This window comes from Pelobates fuscus, chromosome 5 (assembly GCF_036172605.1).
Source record: "Pelobates fuscus isolate aPelFus1 chromosome 5, aPelFus1.pri, whole genome shotgun sequence".
In the NCBI taxonomy this organism is placed as follows: domain Eukaryota; kingdom Metazoa; phylum Chordata; class Amphibia; order Anura; family Pelobatidae; genus Pelobates; species Pelobates fuscus.
In genome coordinates this window covers 180,699,790-180,721,640 of record NC_086321.1, presented here as the reverse complement: position 1 = coordinate 180,721,640, position 21,851 = coordinate 180,699,790, and the positions used below count along the sequence as shown (strand labels likewise).

The window sequence follows — 21,851 nt, the reverse complement described above, 5'->3', positions numbered from 1 at the left end:
AAGTATGTGAACCCTTGGATTTAATAACTGGTTGAACCTCCTTTGGCAGCAATAACTTCAACAAAACGTTTCCTGTAGTTGCAGATCAGACATGCACAACGGTCAGGAGTAATTCTTGACCATTCCTCTTTACAGAACTGTTTCAGTTCAGCAATATTCTTGGGATGTCTGGTGTGAATCGCTTTCTTGAGATCATGCCACAGCATCTCAATTGGGTTGAGGTCAGGATTCTGACTGGGCCACTTCAGAAGGCGTATTTTCTTCTGTTTAAGCCATTCTGTTGTTGATTTACTTCTATGCTTTGGGTCATTGTCCTGTTGCAACACCCATCTTCTGTTGAGCTTCAGCTGGTAGACAGATGGCCTTAAGTTCTCCTGCAAAATGTCATTATAAACTTGGGAATTCATTTTTCCTTCGGTGATAGCAATCCGTCCAGGCCCTGATGCAGCAAAGCAGCTCCAAACCATGATGCCCCCACCACCATACTTCACAGTTGGGATGAGGTTTTGATGTTGGTGTGCTGTGCCTCTTTTTCGCCACACATAGTGTTGTGTGTTTCTTCCAAACAACTCAACTTTGGTTTCATCTGTCCACAGAATATTTTGCCAGTACTGCTGTGGAACATCCAGGTGCTCTTGTGCAAACTGTAAACGTGCAGCAATGACAGCAGTGGCTTCCTCTGTGGTATGCTCCCAGGAAATCCATTCTTGTTTAGTGTTTTACGTATTGTAGATTCGCTAACAGGGATGTTAGCATTTGCCAGTGACTTTTGTAAGCCTTTAGCTTAGGAATTCTTCTTCACCTCATTGAGCAGTCTGCGCTGTGCTCTTGCAGTCATCTTTACAGGACGGCCACTCCTAGGGAAAGTAGCAGCAGTGCTGAAGTTTTTCCATTTATAGACAATTTGTCTTACCGTGGACTGATGAACAGCAAGGCTTTTGGAGATACTTTTATAACCCTTTCCAGCTTTATGCAAGCCAACAATTCTTAATCGTAGGTCTTCTGAGAGCTCTTTTGTGCGAGGCATCATTCACATCAGGCAATGCTTCTTGTGAAAAGCAAACCCAGAACTGGTGTGTGTTTTTTATAGGGCAGGGCAGCTGTAACCAACACCTCCAATCTCATCTCATTGATTGGACTCCAGTTGGCTGACATCTCACTCCAATTAGCTCTTGGAGATGTCATTAGTCTATTGGTTCACATACTTTTTCCACCTGCACTGTGAATGTTTACATGGTGTGTTCAATAAAAACATGGCAACATTTCATTCTTTGTGTGTTATTAGTTTAAAGGAACACTATAGTCACCTAAATTACTTTAGCTAAATACAGCAGTTTTAGTAGATCATTCCCCTGCAATTTCACTGCTCAATTCACTGTCATTTAGGAGTTAAATCACTTTGTTTCTGTTTATGCAGCCCTAGCCACACCTCCCCTGGCTATGATTGACAGAGCCTGCATGAAAAAAAAAACTGGTTTCACTTTCAAACAGATGTAATTTACCTTAAATAATTGTATTTCAATCTCTAAATTGAACTTTAATCACATACAGGAGGCTCTTGCATGGTATAAGAAAATCTTAATTAAACAGAACTTGCAATAAAGAAAGCTTAAATAGGGCTCTCTTTACAGGAAGTGTTTATGGAAGGCTGTGCAAGTCACATGCAAGGAGGTGTGACTAGGGTTCATAAACAAAGGGATTTAACTCCTAAATGGCAGAGGATTGAGCAGTGAGGCTGCAGGGGCATGTTATATACACCAAAACTGCTTCATTAAGCTAAAGTTGTTCAGGTGACTATAGTGTCCCTTTAAGCAGACTGTGATTGTCTATTGTTGTGACTTGGATGATGATCAGATCACATTTCATAACCAATTTGTGCATAAATCCATATCATTCCAAAGGGTTCACATACTTTTTCTTGCAACTGTATATGCATATTTATATATTTGAAGTCTACGTGCATATTTCTATAATTATTTACGTAATTTTGAATATGGACATATGTATATTTCGTATTATTTTTTATTTATTTATATATACATAGATATATATATATATATACAATTTCATTCTAAGTGTATTTTGATATCAATATATATATATATATATATATATATATATATATATATATATATATATATTACTATCAAAATACAGTTAGAATAACATTTCATATAGATATATATATCTTTTAAATTTGTATTATTATTTTTACATGTTTTCATTTAATTTAAATTACTTATTATTTGTATTTTATAATAATATACACATATAATTTTTTTTTTTTTTTTATTAAAATTACCCTTTCATTTTTTATTTTATTTTACAGCAGCAGGGAGACTGCCTGTTAGCACAGGCAGTCCCCCTGCAGGCAGACACATGGACACCTATTGTGACCATGTGACCACTCTGTTGAGCGATCGCATGGCCCCAGGGGTCCTAATCCGCCATGGGGAGACTGTCTCCCCACACCGGGAGCACCACCGATCACCGCCGATCGCCGCCTGGGGAACGACGGCGATCAGGCAAGTACATTGCACCGTTAGGACGGTTCAGGACCGTCACGGCAATGCAAAAATGCAGATGACGGTTCTGAACCGTCCTCGGTCCTGAAGGGGTTAAACTGTGTTTAAACTTTATTTTAATATATTTCATGCAGCAGGGGGACTACCTGTCATTCCAGGCACTTCCCATGCTGGCACTGCTATGGACGGCTATTCCGTCCATGTGATCGTGAGGTCCTCACAAGGACCTCGCGATCACATGGCCCAGGAGGGATGGATCAGCAGCAAGGGGACTACCTGGGATGCCAGGTAAGTTCCCCCATTGCGATCGCCGGCTTGGCATAGCCGGCAAACATTTAAGTGCATAGGACGGCGTGGACGTGCTATGCTGCCAGCCGGCATTTAGAGCCGGGTCTCTAAGGATGGCATAGCCCGTCTGCCATCCTTAAGGGGTTAACGTGGATTTGTTCACATGCCTGTATACTAAAAATAGTGGAGTAATGTTACTACAGGGTGGACGAAAATTCAGAGAAGGGTGAAGTCAATAATGTTTTTATTTCAATTATAATTATATAATTTCACTTTCAATTATATTATTTATTTCCATTATATTACATACATTGAATGACATTGATGACATATTTTAAATGGTCTCCATTTGCCACCTCGCAAAGTTAGGCTCTTTCAACTGCATTGTTCATAACATTGGTTAATGTTTGAATCTCTGTCACTCGAATTTCTGCACGGATATCTTGAGCTGGTCAAGTGTAGGCAGTTTGTTTCCTTAAAATGTTGCATTAGTTTCCAAAAAATAGTCACTGAGAGTCCATTTCTTACACTGAATTGGCGTCAGTAAGATCTTTTGAGAGTAAAATTCCACTATTTAAATTTATTGTTCCTTCATAAAATTAACTATTATCAATCTCCCAAAACTCGATTATAATATGCACCTGCATTATTTTGGCCCACCCTGTATATTGGGGAATTTCCTCCATTGAAGTTATGAGTCAATGTACTGCGTAACACTAACATTTCTTGGTCAACAATCCATGGAATCATGCAATAGTTTTTACTACATCATTACTCTACAAATAGCTTACTACAGCTCTCTCCCCAGCTCATCTGCGGGCATATTACCTCCGGAAAGGGCTGAATTAATGGCGGCATTTACTAATATCAGCTGCTGCTCCCAGAATCTAACCACCTCTAATCTCTGGCAGACTGGGAAATGAATGTCCCAGTATTACCCTAAGATTAATAAAACCCTGTCATAAACTCTAACATTAGCACACTAGCTCTCAAATATCATATAATATGTAGTGTAAGGTACATAACAGTAAAGCATGTATTAAAAAAATACTGCTATTTTGAAGTTCTGTGTACCGTTGATACTGTAGTTAATTATAATGTCTCCATATCAAGAAATTAGAACTGAACACAAACAAAATGCATAGAACTATAAAACCTCTGGTGTAGCAATCCATGGACGAAAACAATCATTATTCTGTGCGTCATCTGCTCCAACTGCCGGCGTAAGTGCTCACTTCACATCCAATTGACTAACATAGTATAAACTGTCCACTACAATATGTGACATGTCATTTCTTAAAAGTTTTTATTTATATATTTATATATTGTGTGGGTGTGTATAAAATACATTTTCGATTTAAAACATAATAATGAAAATGTTCTCTTATATTCTAGAGCAAATTAGAGAGATATGGAGCAAACTTTGGTCCATCCTAGCTCAATCTAATAAAGGTACAGTATGACTAAGTCCTAAACTATATGAAATTAGAATTGATATTTTCATTATGATATTGTGTAAAGAAAATTCAGTGTATAGTTTGGAGGAAAGACGAGACGGAGGGGATATTATAGAAACATTCAAATACTTACGGAAATCAACTCAGTAAATAAAGAGAGTATATTTAAAACAAGAAAAACTACCACAACAAGAGGACATAGTCTTAAATTAGAGGGGCAAAGGTTTAAAAATAATATCTGGAAGTATTACTTTACTGAGAGGGTAGTGGATGCATTGAATAGCCTTCCAGCTAAAGTGGTAAAGGATAGCACAGTGAGGGAGTTTAAGCATGCATGTTTAAGCATATCTAGTCACTTTAAGCCTCTCCCCTCTCTCTCCTTCGGTACTATGCAGTTTTGATTGGCTGCTATAACTGCCAATCAACCGCAGTCCTGATAGGTTAAATATTCTTACATTCTGGCATTAATCAATATTGAGCTTCAGCTAGACGCTTTCACTACCATAGGAACAGTTATCTTGCCATTAGGAGGTACAAGCTGAACAGACCACTTTTGGGAGCTAATAAGCATTAACTATTTCAGCACCACTGATTTGAGGCAGTTAGTCCCGCCAGGTGTCCTTGAAGGCACAGTTTAGTTATATTTTCAGTGTGTGCTGAAACTTTATTGTGGTGCTGGATGAGACAATCCTTCTTACCATCTCTGCCAGCAGCAAGATCCCTAATATTATTTTCTCTCTATTGACTATCATTACATTGTAACAGTATCTTTTTATTGCGCTTGCCTATAGTTACATTGCAGCATTGTTGTTCTACATAGCTTTATCCTTCACACAGAGAAGTACTTTAGAGATGTATTGATACTCTTTACTAGACATGTGCAATTCGTTTCGGTCCGAATATGAATTCGGACGAATTTCGGGCAATTCGGATATTCGGGTACTTCCAAATGTCCGAAGTGCCGAATTGCCGAGGTCCCGAAGTTTCGAATTTACCGAATTTCCGAAGTGCTGAAGTGCCGAAGTTCCGAAGTTGCCGAAGTTGCCGAAGTGTCAAAGTGCCGAAGTGCCGAAGTTCCAAAGCACAGTATTGCCTAAGTACTAATATACTTACCCAGTGGAAGAAGAAGAATGTTACACTGTATACAAGTTTAAATAAAGTATACAAACATAGCCAGGATTCAGCTGTAAGCATTTGCAACACTTACAACAATCAAGTAACATACATTCATATAAAATGTAAGTTACTTGGCCAGTCAGTGTAATGACAGGAATGAATAAGTAGATAACTCCCTAATGCCCACGGTATTAGGGAGTTATCTACTAAAAGGCTGAAAGACCTGAATTGGTACTTCAGCAAAATTTACTAATACTAAGTAAAGATTACTTAGTATTAGTAAATTATGTCCCTACTCACTATACCGCGAGTAGGGGCATGTCTATTAAACAGTGAGCAGCCTGTGGCTGCTCACTGTTAAAAAAAAAAAAAAAAAAATTGCCCCCCCCCCCCCCCCGTTCCCCACCCCTGAGCGGTGGGTGGGGGCCCTAATGTAAAATAATGGTTACTTAATCCACCAATCACAGTGTTTTGAGTCAAATTACACAGCGTGGGAAAATTCCAAAGACTTTCCCACGCTGTGTAAAATGACACAGAGCACTCTGATTGGTGGATTTCAAACCAACCAATCAGAGTGCTGTGACAGGTAAATGTAGAGACTTACCTGTCAGTCTCTTCATTTACCTGTCAGAGCACTCTGATTGGATGGCTTAAATCCACCAATCAGAGTGCTCTGAGCATAATTGCAGGGCGGGGCAAGGCTTTATAAGCCTCCCCCCGCCCTGCAGAGCTCAGTCTGCCCGGAGCCCTCCATGTGTGAAGAAGGATTTTTTTTTTTGCGCTGTTTTTTTTTTTTATTTTTTTTTTTTATTGCGTCGGTTATTATGGTTTTTTATTTGCCCTTTTTTGGGGCTGAAAAAAGAACATTTCAGAAGAAAGAAAACATTGAATGGTAAGGTTTTTTTTTTTGTTTTCTTTACAGGTTCTTAGTTAAAGGTCCCCCCTCATTAATTTTAAGGTGAGGGGGGTAGGTAGGGGGATACATTTTTTTTGGGGGGGGGGGGGACACACATTTTTTTTAAGGCCCCCATCCGCCGCTCAGGGGTGGGGGCTGGGGGGGAGGACAATAGGTTTCCCCCCCCATTGGTATTTAGGGTCCCCACTCGCTGCTCAGGGGAGGGGGGGAGGGGCAGACATTAGCCCCCCCTTATTAGTATTTAGGGCCCACACCCACTGCTAAGGAGTGGGGGCCATGGGGGAGGACCTTAGCCCCCCCTTTTTTTTAATATTTAGGGCCGCTGCTCAGGGGTGGGGGCCAGGGGGAGGACATTAGGACCTCCCCCTTATTAGTATTTAGGGCCCCCACCCGCCGCTCAGGGGTGGGGGCCAGGGGGGAGGACCCAAGGTCCCCCCTCTTTTTAGTATTTAGAGCCCCCACCCACCACTCAGGGGTGGGGGCCAGGGGGAAGGACATTAGGTCCTCCCCCCCTTATTAGTATTTAGGGCCCCCACCCACCGCTCAAGGGTGGGGGCCAGGGGGAGGACATTAGGCCCCCCTTATTCCAATTTAGGGCCCCCACCCGCCACTCAGGGTGGGGGCCAGAAGGGAGGACATTAGGTCCCCCCCTTATTAGTATTTAGGGCCCCCACCCACCTCTCAGGGGTGGGGGCCAGGGGGGAGGACATTAGGCCCCCTCTTATACCAATTTAGGGCCCCCACCCGCCGCTCAGGGGTGGGGGCCAGGGGGGAGGACATTAGGTCCCCCCCTTTATTAGTATTTAGTGCCCCCACCCACCGCTCAGGGTGGGGGCCGGGGGGAGGACAATAGATCCCCCCCCATCATTTTACTTTGGGGCCCCCCTTTAGTTTAAAAGCGGTGGGGGCTCGGGAGGGGGGACCCTATTTTTTTTTATTTTTTTTTTTAAAACAGTGAGCAGCCATAGGCACGGTATAGTGAGTAGGGGAAAAATGTACTAATACTAAGTCATTTTTACTTAGTATTAGTAAATTTGTCTGAAAGACCAATTTAGGTCTTTCAGCCTTTTGGTAGATAACTCCCTAATACCGTGGAAATTAGGGAGTTATCTACTAAGCGGCTGCAAAAGAAGTTCTGAAGTGACGAAGTGCCGAATTTGTCGAAGTGCTAAAGTGCCAAATTTGCCGAAGTGTCGAAGTGCCGAAGTTCCGAAGTGTTGAAGTGCCGAATTGCGAAAATTCCGAATTTCGGAATGCCGAACCGAACCGAAAATTTTCCCCATGCACATGCCTACTCTTTACTATTTGTGCCTATACATATATATATATATATATATATATATATATATATATATATATAGCACAACTATATAGGTGTATGCACATTTTTTATTTTCAGTTCTAAGGAGTCTGTACCTATTATCTACTTACTTCTCCCCATCACTGATTTTAATTATTACTATTAAAAGTTAATTTTTATATTTGTCTCATTACTTTTTGGTCCAGGCAGACCTTTCTTCTTTTCAGTAATAGAAGTAACATGATCCAAAAAGTACAAAAGTAAATTTTCTGTTGAAAGTAGACTCCCAAGGGAATGTAACCATCATATTTCCAGCCTCTGTCACATCTACAGATTTTTATTATATTATACATTTATTTATTTGTTTACTTGTTTATTTGCTTTTGTGTTTTTCTCACATTTTATTTTTGGGGGAAATTTATAGACAATGTGTGTCCCTCTACTGTAATGACCCTTGATTTCGATTCTGCTACTGCCCCCCCGAGTACAATGATCCCCTGACCTTTTCCATATTTTCGAGAAGTTATAGAGTCAAATCACAGACATGCTAATTTCAGCTTTGGAATTTCCGGTTTTGATATAGTTACTGAGCTCATGTTGCGTTTCGGGCAAAGTAGTAGCCCCAACTGCAATTTATCCTATGGCATACAATTTTCTAAAGAAACCTTTGGGCGATTTCATTTTAAGTAATTTTAGCTGGCATGTTTTATTATCAATGTCTGCAAAATTAAGCATTACATTTCATTTTTAACAACACTAATAAATATGAAAATATCAAAAATATCAAAATAATGCTTGAAATTAACTGTCACTTTTCAGAAATCTGATAACTACACCCCATTGTGTCTTGATATTTTACAGGATTATTCACTAAAGTAAGAATTCAAAGTTAATTTCAAATGTAAAGTCAAATTAGACAAACTGTAAAAACTCTCTAAGCCAGCCATGTTTAGGCCAAAGTTCTGCTAATTTAGCCTAAAATTTTGAATTCTCTTTGAATCCCCAGTAAATAACCCTGAATGTTTGCTTTAATCTCATCTAATCAGACGTCCCTTGTATTTGCTTTCACACACAGTGACCAGCCATGGGGAGTACTGTAAATGTGCACTTTTGAAGGAACTTCTCGCAGAAGACCTGGAAAGCCTGGATTATAAACAGAGTGAGGAATTTCTGCAGAAACTGAAACACTTATTAGAAGGTGAGATGCATTCTATATAGTGCAGTATTGCTTGAACTGGTGTTTATTTTGGGGGTCATATAAATAAATTGTAATTGTTTGTATTTGGCAGGTGATTACAATTCTATTGTCACAACAAAAAAGGGTTATAGGCGCTCACTATAATATAAGAAAATTAGTGTGCAGCAGTTAATCACACAAGGATTCCCAAACCTAGTATGTAACAAAAAAATAAAATTCTATTATTTTTTATTACCATTCCATGTATCTATTAATATAAAGTTTTCATGTATATTCAAGATTCAAATTTGCTCTAAGCACAGCTTAATTTTAGCACCAGTTTCACCCCTAGTTTATCTCTGCACTTCTGTTATCTTTATAGTATTGCTTGTTTATTTTTGAAACATCTGCCTGAAATACAGTGGTTGAACTAATGGAGAGAGGGCCCTGGTGCAAGAATTTTTTTTGAACCCCCCTTTAGCACCAGAGTGGCGAAAAGATAGAATACACTCCGTCATACAACTCCGTCAATGCTATAAAATAATCAATACGGTACTGCACTCCACAAATAGTGTTGCAAAAGAGTTTAGGTTTATTCATATAACATTGCCACCAATGGTCAGGTCAGAAGGTACAGAAACAAAAATACATGAGCATCAAAAACTAACCACCAAGAAAAATAAGTGCTAAAAGTTTAGAGTACCGAAACTGCAGCATGCAGAAGGACGTACCCAGGAGCAGGGGTCTCGCACATCTGGAACAAGGCCCGGTCCGGAGCAGCCTGTAAGGAGATAAAAGGTGAGAGACCATCCCTCCCTCCAACCCAGCATCCACAGGCCCACTCCAGGGGGGAACTAGGGACGGGAAGCACCCAGCAGGCCCAGGGGAGACATGGAGGGAAGGCAGGGGCACTGGAGGCCGGACACAGAGCCCTCTGGTGCCCACGTTATAAGTCCCACCCACTTGCACCACCTGGCGAGTCAGAGGCCCCATGGGCATTGGCCTGTGGCCTACTTACCAGCCTGAGGGCCTGGCCTGCACTCCATTGCCGTGACGATCGGGTAAGATGCCGGGGATCCAGATGCGTAGCTCGGGCTGCCGGGGACATCAGAGCAGCCCGAGATGCAGCAGAGGGTAGAGTGAGAGCCATGCACAGCCTCGTGACCATAGACCAGGAGGCCCGCAAGGTAGGACTGTGGCTCCTAGCACTCTCAGCCAACTATTGGGAAAGCACCAGAACCCCCACCCGAGAGGGAGCAGGTGGCAACGGAGAGCTCCCGGTCCTTGCCACCACGGACCACCTAGGGGAGACAGAGACAGAGGGGGAAGAAAGAGACAGAAGGGGAAGATAGAGATACAGGGGGAGGGGGTAGCAAGAGACAGAGGGAGGAGAGAAACAAAGGGAAGAGACAGAGGGGGGAGGGAGTGACACAGGGAAAGAGGGGATAAATATAAGAGGGGAAGAGAGAGACATGGGGAAGAGAGGGGGAAAGAGACAGAGGGGGAAGAGAGAGGCACTGTGGGAGGGAGAGAAAGAGACAGAGGGAAAAGAGAGATACACAGGGTGAGGGGGGAGACACAGGATGAGGGGGAGAAAGAGACAGAAGGTAAAGAGAGAGACACAGGAAGGGGTATAAAGAGTCAGAGGGGGAGGGGGACAAAGAGACAGAGGGAGAGAGAGTAGAGAAACAAAGGGGAGAGACAGAGGGGGAGAGAGTCACACAGGAAAAGAGGGAGAAGTAAAAGAGGGGGAATAGAGAGACACAGGGAGGAGAGGGGGAGAAAGAGAGAAAGGGAGAAGAGAGAGTGTAGCAGAATGGACGCTGTTATATACTTTTTATTCCCTTTGTTCAGCTGTCTGAAACCCCCCCCTCGCGTTTGTCTACCGCACCCCCATCTGTGTGGTCCATGTGGTCACTTCTTTTAACAACCAAACACCCCCGACTGTTAACCATTGCTTGTCTGTACCTCTCCCCCTCCCACTCCCCCTTACTTTTCCTGTCCTAGCAGGACGTTGTCTCTCTTTCATCCGCCATTAGCTTCTTGGGATGGGAACCCCTGATGTTTTGTGTTGGAGACCCCATGTAGGGGTCTGTGCATGTAAAACCTTGTGTGACAAAATAAACAAAGGTCAGTCAGTGTTGTATCCCTCCAAACTGTGTGTTGTCCAGTTACTGGGGGGGGAATGGATGCCTGCTTGTTGTAAGGGTTCCTGAATGGCTGAAGGAAGAGAATTAGCGGAGGTAACTGGTCTGGTTACCTGGGGATCCACTACAGAGAGGAATAGGGGAGTGAAAGAAAGAGACGGAGGGGGAAAGACAAATACACAGGGTGAGGGGGAGACACAAGGGGAGGGTGAGAAGAGAGAGACACAGGGGGAGGGGTAGAAAGAGACAGATTGGGAAGGGAAGAAAGAGGGAGAGGGAGAGAGAGATACACAAAGGGGAGAGGGAGAGGGGGAGAAAGTGACACAAATGGGGAGAAAGAAAGGAGGGGGAAGAGAGAGGCACGGGAAGGAGAAAAGGGGGGGAAAGAGACAGAAGGGGAAGAGAGAACAACAACATAGGGTAGTGCTTTTTTATCTGTAGGAAGGGCAATGAGGGGTTGATTCTTAGTTTAATAAATTTAAACCTCATAAGAAACCTATTTGGATAGGGCATTTTGTTCTCATTTATCTACAAAGGGGGAAGAGAGAGACACAGGGGGAGGGGGAGAAAGAGACAGAGGGGGAAGATAGAGACATGGGGAGGAGAGAGGGAGAAAGAAACATAGAAGAGCAGTGAGAGGGAGAAAGAGACACATAGAGGGGCTGGGGGAAGAAAGAGGCACACCGTGGGACTGGGGGAGGCAAAGAGACACACAGAAGGTTTGTTGGGGGGGACAAAGAGACATGCAGAAGGGAAGGAGAACAAAGAGACACACAACGTTTGTGAAGTCAAAGCTGGGCAGCAGGATAAAGAGATACACACAGTGGCTGGGAGGAGAAAATAGACACACAGAGGGACAGGAGTTAGTAAGAGACACTCAGAGGGGTTTGGAAGGGGATAAAGAGACAAAGGGGCTGGGGCTAAGACACACACAAAAGGGGTGGGGGAAAGAGACATACTGAGGACTGGAGAAGGGTAAAAAGAGATGCACAGGGGCTGGGATGAAGTAAAAAGTGCACAAGGGGAGTTCAAAGAGACACACAAGGGAGTTTAAGAGACACAAAGGAGACAAATTGGAGACGAGATACACTAAACGAGATAAAAAAATCAAAAGAGGGAATAAGAAACACAGAAAATATTTAACTAATTTAAAAGGGGGTTAAGAGAAACACAAGAGAAGATGCATTTTTTTGTGTGTGTTTGGGGGCATGCATTTCCGCCTGTGTCTCCTGCTCTCCCATAAACTCAGTACTTCAGCACAGGAAGTTGTTTATTTGTTACTAAACCGCACTCTCCAAAAGAAGCATATGCTTTCTCAAATATGTTAAACTTGATCCATGATTAAAATCAACATTTCCTGGTTGATCCCTAACTATTATTCATCTTTTTTTGTGCAATCTCTTGAATGGACAGGAGATCCAGCCAACATGATTGTGTAATTGGGCAGGCCTTTTGGCCATCATGGCAAGCTAAGGAGCTTATTTGCCCCACCCAAAAACCGCCTTTACTCCATTCCATCCTCATTCTTTTCTGATGCCAGGAATGGCACTAAGAAGCAAGATTCAATGTGAATATTGACACCCGTTTAGCCCCAATTCAAATGAGTTGTAACTTGGGCCAAACTGAATCTCCAAATCAAGTATACACTGTATACCAAATCTGCCTCTACTTCTTCATTTTCTTTTATATATAAATGTGCTGCATCTTATATATGTTATTCCGTTCAATGGTACATACAGAGTCCATACAGATGTTCAAACAGCAACTAGATGCATACTTGCAAAAACAGAATAATCAAGGATATAATCTTTCAATGTAGGGTAATAACTGCTTGATCCAAGGATAAATCTGACTGCCATTCTGGGGTCAAGAAGGATTTTTTTCCCTAGCTTGTTGCAAAATTGGAAGTGCATCAAACTGTTTTTTTTTGCCTTCTTCTGGATCAACAGCAAAAAACAAATGTGAGGAAGGCTGAACTTGATGGATGCAAGTCTCTTTTTAGCTATGTAACTATGTAACATGTCTGAAAACAATATATTCCCCAATAAATAAAGTCATTGAGATGCCTTCTTTGTCAAACAAGTACATTCATGATAAGCAGTGGCTTAGAAACCTGTGAGACATTACATGAAAGATTGAAAGATTCCATGATTCAACTGGCATAAATATTATTTACATCAATAAACAGTCAGAGAGTCATCTCTCTGAATGTTATATATTTTAGTTCCAGCAAGCCAATAAGTATACAATCTGCTTTGATCATATATATGCAAGATTTTTTTTTAAATTTAGTTTGCACATTGATGGTAACCTACTGGCATTATGCATCACATTTCATTATTATTTCAGAATATCAGGGGGAAAAAAATAACTATTTGAAATACATGCCATAGAAAGTATGTAATCTAAGATTTACATTTTTGAAGAGATAATCTTACATTTTTAATTTGATCTACAAGTGTGTTTATGATTTACACAAATGTAGGGGACAATAGGGGAAAGGAAATTGGGAAAGGAGTGACCAAACATGCAATTCACATGATTTACCAAAAATAGTCTAGCACAAAGGCCCAAAGAGTTTTCTGACTGGCTGGCTGACATCTAGCTCATTCAATATAAGCATGTTTTCCTCATTCTTCATCCATTCCTTGAGTATGGGAGTGGGATGGTTTCTCCAGTGGAGGGGGGTGAGGGCTTTGCCTGTAACTGTGTAACTATGAAAATTTGCTCATTATCTCAAAGCAGTAGGCTCCTCAGGAAATAAGAGGAGCCTTTATTTCATATAAAAATAAAGATGTTTCTCTCAGAGTTCATATTTTGAAAGATGCAATGGTGAAAAATAAGTTACCTCAATAAATATATGATTCACCTCTGTGCATGTTTGTTATTTTAGCCACTAGCAGGTGGATAATCTACAAGATGCATATCTTTGTATTGCTTGCACATTGTTTGTAAACTACGAGTCTTATGTATGTTGTGTCATTATTATTTCAGATGTTGAAAAAAGAGAGAAACAGCTTGAGACAAAATCATTATTAGGTATGTATTCTGTTAAACTGTTTGATGCACCGTAACCTACACTTAGCGCTAGCATTAGGGCTGTATGAAATGTGCAGGTGCGACAGACCATTATGTAGGCTCAGTGTGAGTGAGGCTGGGAGGTAGTGATGTCCCGAACGGTTCGCTGGCGAATAGTTCCTGGCGAACATAGCTTGTTCGCGTTCGCCACGGATGGCGAACATATGCGATGTTCGGTCCGCCCCCTATTCGTCATCATTGAGTAAACTTTGACCCTGTACCTCACAGTCAGCAGACACATTCCAGCCAATCAGCAGCAGACCCTTCCTCCCAGACCCTCCCACCTCCTAGACAGCATACAATTTAGATTAATTCTGAAGCTGAATTCTTTTATTTATTTTATTATTTATTTATTTTTTGTGTTTGTGTTTATTATACATTATCCTCCATAGCCAGTAACCTGTGTTTATTGTACATTATCCCCCATAGCCAGTAACCTGTGTTTATTATACATTATCCCCCCATAGCCAGTAACCTGTGTTTTTTATACATTATCCCCCCATAGCCAGTAACCTGTGTTTATTATACATTATCCTTCCATAGCCAGTAACCTGTGTTTATTATACATTATCCTCCCATAGCCAGTAACCTGTGTTTATTATACATTATCCCCCCCATAGCCAGTAACCTGTGTTTATTATACATTATCCTCCCCATAGCCAGTAACCTGTGTTTATTATACATTATCCTCCCATAGCCAGTAACCTGTGTTTATTATACATTATCCTCCCATAGCCAGTAACCTGTGTGTATTACACATTATCCTCCCATAGCCAGTAACCTGTGTTTATTATACATTATCCCCGCATAGCCAGTAACCTGTGCTTATTATACATTATCCCCAAACAACCAGTAACCTGTGTTTATTATACATTATCCCCCCACAACCAGTAACCTGTGTTTATTATACATTATCCCGCCATAGCCAGTAACCTGTGTTTATTATACATTATCCTCCCCATAGCCAGTAACCTGTGCTTATTATACATTAACCCCCATAACCAGTAACCTGTGCTTATTTTACATTATCCCCCATAGTCATTTATCGTAGGACCTAGGCAGCATGATGTCTTAGGCCGGCCCAGAGAGTGAGTGAGTGAGTGAGTGAATAATATAATATATATGTTCAGAAACATATTAGTAATATATGTAAATCGGGTTCATGCAAAGAGGGTGAAAACGGTATTAATCAAAAACACACTTATTGCATCAAATTTACAAAGCCAAACTTTTAAAAGCTTTCCTCATTTCTTTCTCGGGATGAGGAATATATCGGTTGTAGACTGAGGATTTCCATCTGCCCAATCTTTTAATAATATGCACTGGAGTGTCAGTGTTGAAGTAGACTGAAGCTGCCCCTGTTCTAAATGAAAGACCCGAGACATGGATACAACCCAATCTTAGGAGTAGTGTTCTGATGTAGAAGATGAATTTAGCCGTAGTCAGAGGGATTAAGTGAGAGTAGTGGTGAAATGTGTGTGGCATGACTGAGTGTGGGTAAGTAAGAGTCAAGTATTTTAACTGGGCACTAGTTCTAGGTGGGATAAAGTAGTATAGCGGATGGATGAGTAGTTTGGTTCGTTTTAGAGGTTGATTTTAGTTTGGTTGATTTTTAGCGATATCCAATATTTTTAAGGTGATTGGGATAAGTGGTTGTGGCTGTATTTACCTTATCCTGGGACCGACCTGGCTCCTAAGCTTGAGCCGCGCATGGCTGGATCACTCCTGCCTCCACACGAACCGCATGCAGCTTGATCTCCTCTTCTAACTTCTGAATTTATCTTTAACCCTTTCCTGTCTTGTTTGCCCATGTGACTGATTACCATCTACCTGACTCTGGCTTGTTCTCGTTTTCGTAGTCTCTCTGTTACCATGACCTCGTCTCATTTCTGATTACGCTTTATCTCTGTCTGACGTTTAGTCTGGCCCTTCTAAGTCCAGGTAATAAGTTATATCCTAGTCTTGTCCCTTGCTATCCTAAACTCTGCGTGTTGGGGTATTACATCATGACATTATGATAGGACCATGGGCCCTGCAGGTTTAGGACAGCAAATGGCCTCCTATGAGGCAAGATTTTAAGCAGGATCACCGTATGGACCAGACTGCCCAGGCCCATCAGACACTTTTGTCCAGAAATGCTTATTTGGCCCCGGAGACATTGGTATGCGTACCATCTCAACCCGTACCTCCCATTCCAGAGGCATCTATCCTGACTAGAGATGTCCCAAATAGTTCGCTGACGAATAGTTCCTGGCGAACATAGCTTGTTCGCGTTCGCCACGGATGGCGAACATATGCGATGTTCGGTCCACCCCCTATTCGTCATCATTGAGTAGACTTTGACCCTGTACCTCACAGTCAGCAGACACATTCCAGCCAATCAGCAGCAGACCCTCCCTCCCAGACCCTCCCACCTCCTGGACAGCATCCATTTTAGATTCATTCGGAAGCTGCATTCTTTTTTTTTAATTATTATTATTTTATTTTTTTTAGACAGAAGTGTGTTATATTTGAGCATGCTAGACTGAACATGCGTATGTCACTGAGAGTATGAGTATATAGCAGTACATTGTTGTGAAAGATGGCTGTCATGTTTAGGGTGTAGCTTGCACGTTATCAACTGTGCATTTATATCAGCAGCTCCACCACTAGTTATAAATCAAGTGTGAGTCGCCCCATGAGATGAGACTAGTGAATAACATAATACATGAATGGTTCAGGTAAAGGCATGTAAGGAACTACGACAATAATTTCTTTAGGAGGTGAAATAATGACATGTTTAACCCCTTAAGGACACATGACGTGTGACATGTCATGATTCCCTTTTATTCCAGAAGTTTGGTCCTTAAGGGGTTAATCGCTTGCTACTTTACGATTAGTTAATGTGCAGAGAGCAGTTCATGTGATCAAAGGCATGGTGTGGAGGATCGGCTATAGTGGGTCATGCTTAACAGGCTGCTGTTTACTGCTTGTTCTCATCCGATCCCTTCTGGGCGCCAGGTGCAGACCCTGGGAGTTCCTGATACCTGGAACAACAAAGGCAAGTCTCTGGCTGAGTGCCGGGTTCGCGGCTTGAGGTGGTGAAAGCTGGTTTTGTCGGGTGGACGGATCTGTCCCGGTGGTGCGTCACATCCGGTGCGGGATTGTGGTGACTTAAGGTGGAGGTGAGTGCTTGACCTGGGGCAGGCTCTGCATTTCTGTTTGTGCCTCCGGTCCCGTCTTCGACGCCTTTTGCGTTGGTGGATTTTAATGGGGACTGCTTCGCTTAGCTGTGGTAGAGCTTGTAGGGACTGTGGTGGAGCTTGTTGGGGCTTCCTGCTTGTTATTTGCTTCCAAAATTGATTAAAGAGTCTGTCCAGCTTAGACTCAATATCCTGCCATGCTTTGCTGGTACCAGGAGGACACGCGTCTGCCGCCATATTGGGAGAGTCGCAGATGAGTATGTCAGCCTGGTGGCTGTGCTCTGTGCGTCCATTAGCTCCAGACAGCCTCTCAGGGGTGGACCGGGATAATCCCCACCGGTCCGAGGGGGGGTAACGGAGCTCCTGCCAGGAAGTAGCTGCTCCTGGGCATCCCAGGTTCGGGAGATCGGCCGCCTCTCCAGCCCGGGGAGCACCAGGTCACACTTGCCACGTGGAGGTAAGTAAGACTCTGTCGAGTTGCTGACCGCTATTAAGCATGTCGGGTCGGTCAGGTAGGAGCAACATTGCTGGGTCATCCCCTTCTGGGGTGAAATTCGCTTGTTGATAGCTGCTTAAAGTGAGATATTGAGGGAGCTCACACGAAGTGCATCTTTCCTCCATGACAGCTAGGACCCGCCCCCCGGAAGCTGCATTCTTAGTGAGAGGAGGGACAGTGTAGCTGCTGCTGATTTAATAGGGAAATCGATAGCTAGGCTAGTGTATTCAGTGTCCACTACAGTCCGGAAGGACTCATCTGATCTCTGCTGTAAGGACAGCACCCCAAAAAGCCCTTTTTAGGGCTAGAACATCAGTCTGCTTTTTTTTTTCCTGTGTAATCTAATTGCAGTTGCCTGCCTGCCAGCGTGTGTGTCAGGCTCACAGCGTATACTGTGCCCACTTGACCACTGCCACCACTCATATCTGGTGTCACAATAGCTTGCATTTAAAAAAACAAAAACATTTTTTGACTGTAATATAATAGCAGTCAGTTTCCTTCACATGTGTGCGTTTCAGGGCCTGCCAGGGCACAGTGTCACACCAGTGCAACTCATATCTGGTGTAACAGTAGTGTACATTTAAAAAAAAAAAAAATAGAAATTTGACTGTGAAATAATAGCAGTCAGTTTTCTTCACACGTGTGCGTTTCAGGGCCTGCCAGGGCACAGTGTCACACCAGTGCAACTCATATCTGGTGTAACAGTAGTGTACATTTAAAAAAAAAAAAAATACAGGGGGCTTGTTGTCACCTTTCGGGGACCCTTGGTGTTGTACGTGGCTGGGTGGAGGAAGAGACCTTCAATGACATCAGTGAGGACAAGGAACGGGACATTGCTAGCTTGGTATCCAACCTTGTGCAAATGGGGAGTTTGCGGTTGTGCAAATGGACTTTTTGCGGTTGTTTGCGGTGCGTTAAACGGGGAGTTTGGTCTGTCACTGAGAAGCGTGCTTAACCCTTACAGTACCTGATCGATACAACATCATACCTGATCGGGGACAGTGGGCATCCCTGCCTTGTACCGTTGCGTATAGGGAAGTGGGGGGGTTGTGCGTTTGGAATGAGTAGTTTTGCTTTTGGGGTGGAGTAGATTGTTTTGAGGGCTGTTATGAATGGTGTGGGAAATTGGAGTTTCTCTAAAGTGGCGAATAGAAAGGGCCATAGTAGTCTGTCAAATGCCTTCTCGGCGTCAAGGGATAGTAGGAGGGTGGGGATGGTTCGGTGGTTGGCTACCCAAATGAGGTCTAAGGTCCGTCTGGTGTTGTCGCTTGCCTGTCTTGCTGGGACGAATCCGACTTGGTCGGGGTGGATGGTCGCTGGGATGTAGGGGAGCAGTCTGTTGGCGAGGATTTTGGTAAAAATTTTAATATCTACATTCAGTAGGGAGATGGGTCTATAGTGGCCTGGTTCTGTGTGCGGTTTTCCTGGTTTGGGTATACCTGATGTTTTAAAGCACGTTACTGGGAGGTAAGGACACAACTTTTTGATGTCATCCTGCTGTCTCAACACACAAAACCATTCTATTACATTCTAGAACATCAATGCTGAAGGTGGTTAATGAAGGATCAGATAGAGCCACAACAGATGGTGTGGAAAAATACACACTCAAAGTCACTGAAAAAAGATATTTCAGAGGGATTAGACTGATAGAGGCACACACAGGGAAGACATTTACAAAGACACACAAGGGGGGGGGGGGTGAAGGAAAGATATGCATAAGGGGGGAGATGGTGAGGCATATTTGGAGCAGAGAAAGACAGCCAACCAAGCTGGAGATGTTGAGACATTCAAGACACACAAGAAATTATGGAGATTGAGACTTTTTTTTTAATTTTGTTTGCACATTTATGGTAAACTACTGGCGTAATGCATCACAGTTCATTATTATTTCAGGAATTAAGTTTGAAGAAAAAAAAAATAACTATTTGAAATGCATGCAATAGAAGTATGTAATCTAATCTAAGAGTTTAATGTTAGAAAATATAATCTTACATTCTGAATTCAATTGTCAAGTGTGTTTATGATTTACACAAATGTAGGGGACAATAGGGGAAAGGAAATTGAGAAAGCAATGACTAAACATGCAATATGCACTATTTAAAAAAAATTGTCCAGCACTAAGGTCCAAAGAGTTGTCTGACTGGCTGGCTGACATCTAGGCAGAGTGCAGTCATTATTGATGTGGGTAAGCACATCGCACATACGTATGTTTTCCTAATTCCTTATCTTTTCATGGAGTGTGGGAGTGGAAGGGTTTCTCCAGTGGAGGGGGATGAGGGATTTGCCTGCATTAATCACAAGCATAGCAAGGTTTTTCTTGTATTTGAAGAGTGAGTTGGACGAATAGTATAATGACAACTCCTGTACACCCAGTAAATAAAAAATAAAAAATCAATCACAGTTGTATGGACACCTAGCAACAATTTACAAGGTGTCCCTGAGCACAAGCCCTGTGTGGTAGAGATGCTCAGAACGACAGGCCACTCTATTAAACACACTTGGTGTAACTTCTACTGAGTAATTTTACTCCAAAATCATACTTCCACCCAGCACAAGCAATTTTTTAAAAAAGATTCAATGGTGGAAAATAAGTTAACTCAATAAATATATGATTTACCTCTGTGTATGTTTTGTTGTTTTAGCCACTGGTCACTAGTAGTTGGATAATCTACTTTGACCATATGCATAAGACACATATCTTTGTATTACTTGCACATTGTTTGTCAACTACAAGCCTTATGCATGTTGGGTCATTATTATTTCAGATGTTGAAGAAAAAAAGATACAACTTCATTCATTAGGTATGTATTATGTTAAACTGTTAATGCTCCGTAACCTACACTCAGGGCTAACCTTAGGGCTGTGTGACATGTGCAGGTGAGACAGACCATTATGTAGGCTCAGTGTGAGTAGGGCTGGGAGGTAAGGATACAACCTTTTGATGTCATTCTGCTGTCTCAACAAACAAAACCATTCTATTACATTCTAGAACAGGGGTTCTCAACCCAGTCTTCAAGGACCCCCTACCAGTCCAGGATTTAGAGATTACCTGGGTGTGTCTAAGGTGTTCTTTTTCTAAACACCTTAGACAGGCCCAGGTAATCCCTAAATCCTGGACTGGTAGGGGGTCCTTGAGAACCCCTTTTCTAGAACATCAATGCTGAATGTGGTTAATGAAGGATCAGCTACATCCACAAAAGCTGGTGTGGAAAAATACACAAACAAAGTCAATGGAATTAGATATTTCAGAGGGATTAGACTGATAGAGACACACACGGAGAAGACATTTACAGAGACACACATAGGGGTGAAGGAAAGATATGCATAAGGGGGGAGATGGTGAGGCATACTTGGAGAGGAGAAAAACAGCCAGCCAAGCTGGAAATGTTAAGAGACATTCAAGACACACAAGAAGTTATGGAGATTGAGAGATACATAAGTCAAGTGTGGAGAGCATGGAAAAAAACTGATAAGTGGACATGAAGATAGACATAAAAGAATGAAGATAGGTTAATTAGTATTGTAAAACGTAAAACTGTATTTCTGTGTGTGTGCGATGTTCCTTAATCTTTATTTTGTATATATTTTGTATTTCATGGAAGCACCACTGCTGAGAAACGCTTGTTCTGGGTGTGCCCCCAATTCCCTTTCTTCTACAAAAAAATAAAGAGACACACAAGGGGCACAAGGAAGGATAGAGATGGGGGTAATCAAGTGGGAATGGAGAGGCACATACAAAGCTGGTGTAGAGAGAAACATACATACACTATGAAAAGAGATGTACAAGACAGGATGGAGAGAAAGACACACATGGATGGGTGGAGAGAGACATATCATGTTGAAAGAGATGGGAAGAGTTAAGTGAGGAGGAGCATGATCGGGGATAATAAGGTAAAAAGAAAAACAATGCATTCCCACGCATTTGCAATAAACAAAAAACATCGCCACGCATTTGAGCAGATTTGCACTACATTGAAAAAAGATACCATTTTACATGCCGGCAATACACCCCTGCATTTACACGTAGTGAGGTTGCATGTCAATCTTACAACAAATAGAATTGCAAACCTCCATTTACTTCAACTTTATGCAGACGGTAACATACATTTTCATGGAGGGGACGTGGCTTGGACTCCAGAGCGGATGGACAGGTGAGAGCTGTACTCCAT

At 42.3% G+C, this 21,851-nt stretch overlaps 1 protein-coding gene across 1 annotated transcript in view; it reads left to right on the top strand.

The window, feature by feature from the left end:
• The window catches only part of LOC134612074 (cytosolic phospholipase A2 gamma-like), a 57,315-nt gene extending 43,315 nt beyond the window's left edge, over positions 1–14,000 (top strand). Inside the window, exons 7-9 of the mRNA XM_063456454.1 lie at positions 4,209–4,265; positions 8,678–8,800; positions 13,921–14,000. Coding sequence (XP_063312524.1) covers positions 4,209–4,265; positions 8,678–8,800; positions 13,921–14,000 — 260 coding nt within the window. The remainder of the gene's footprint in view (positions 1–4,208; positions 4,266–8,677; positions 8,801–13,920) is intronic.
• Positions 14,001–21,851: the final 7,851 nt, after the last annotated feature.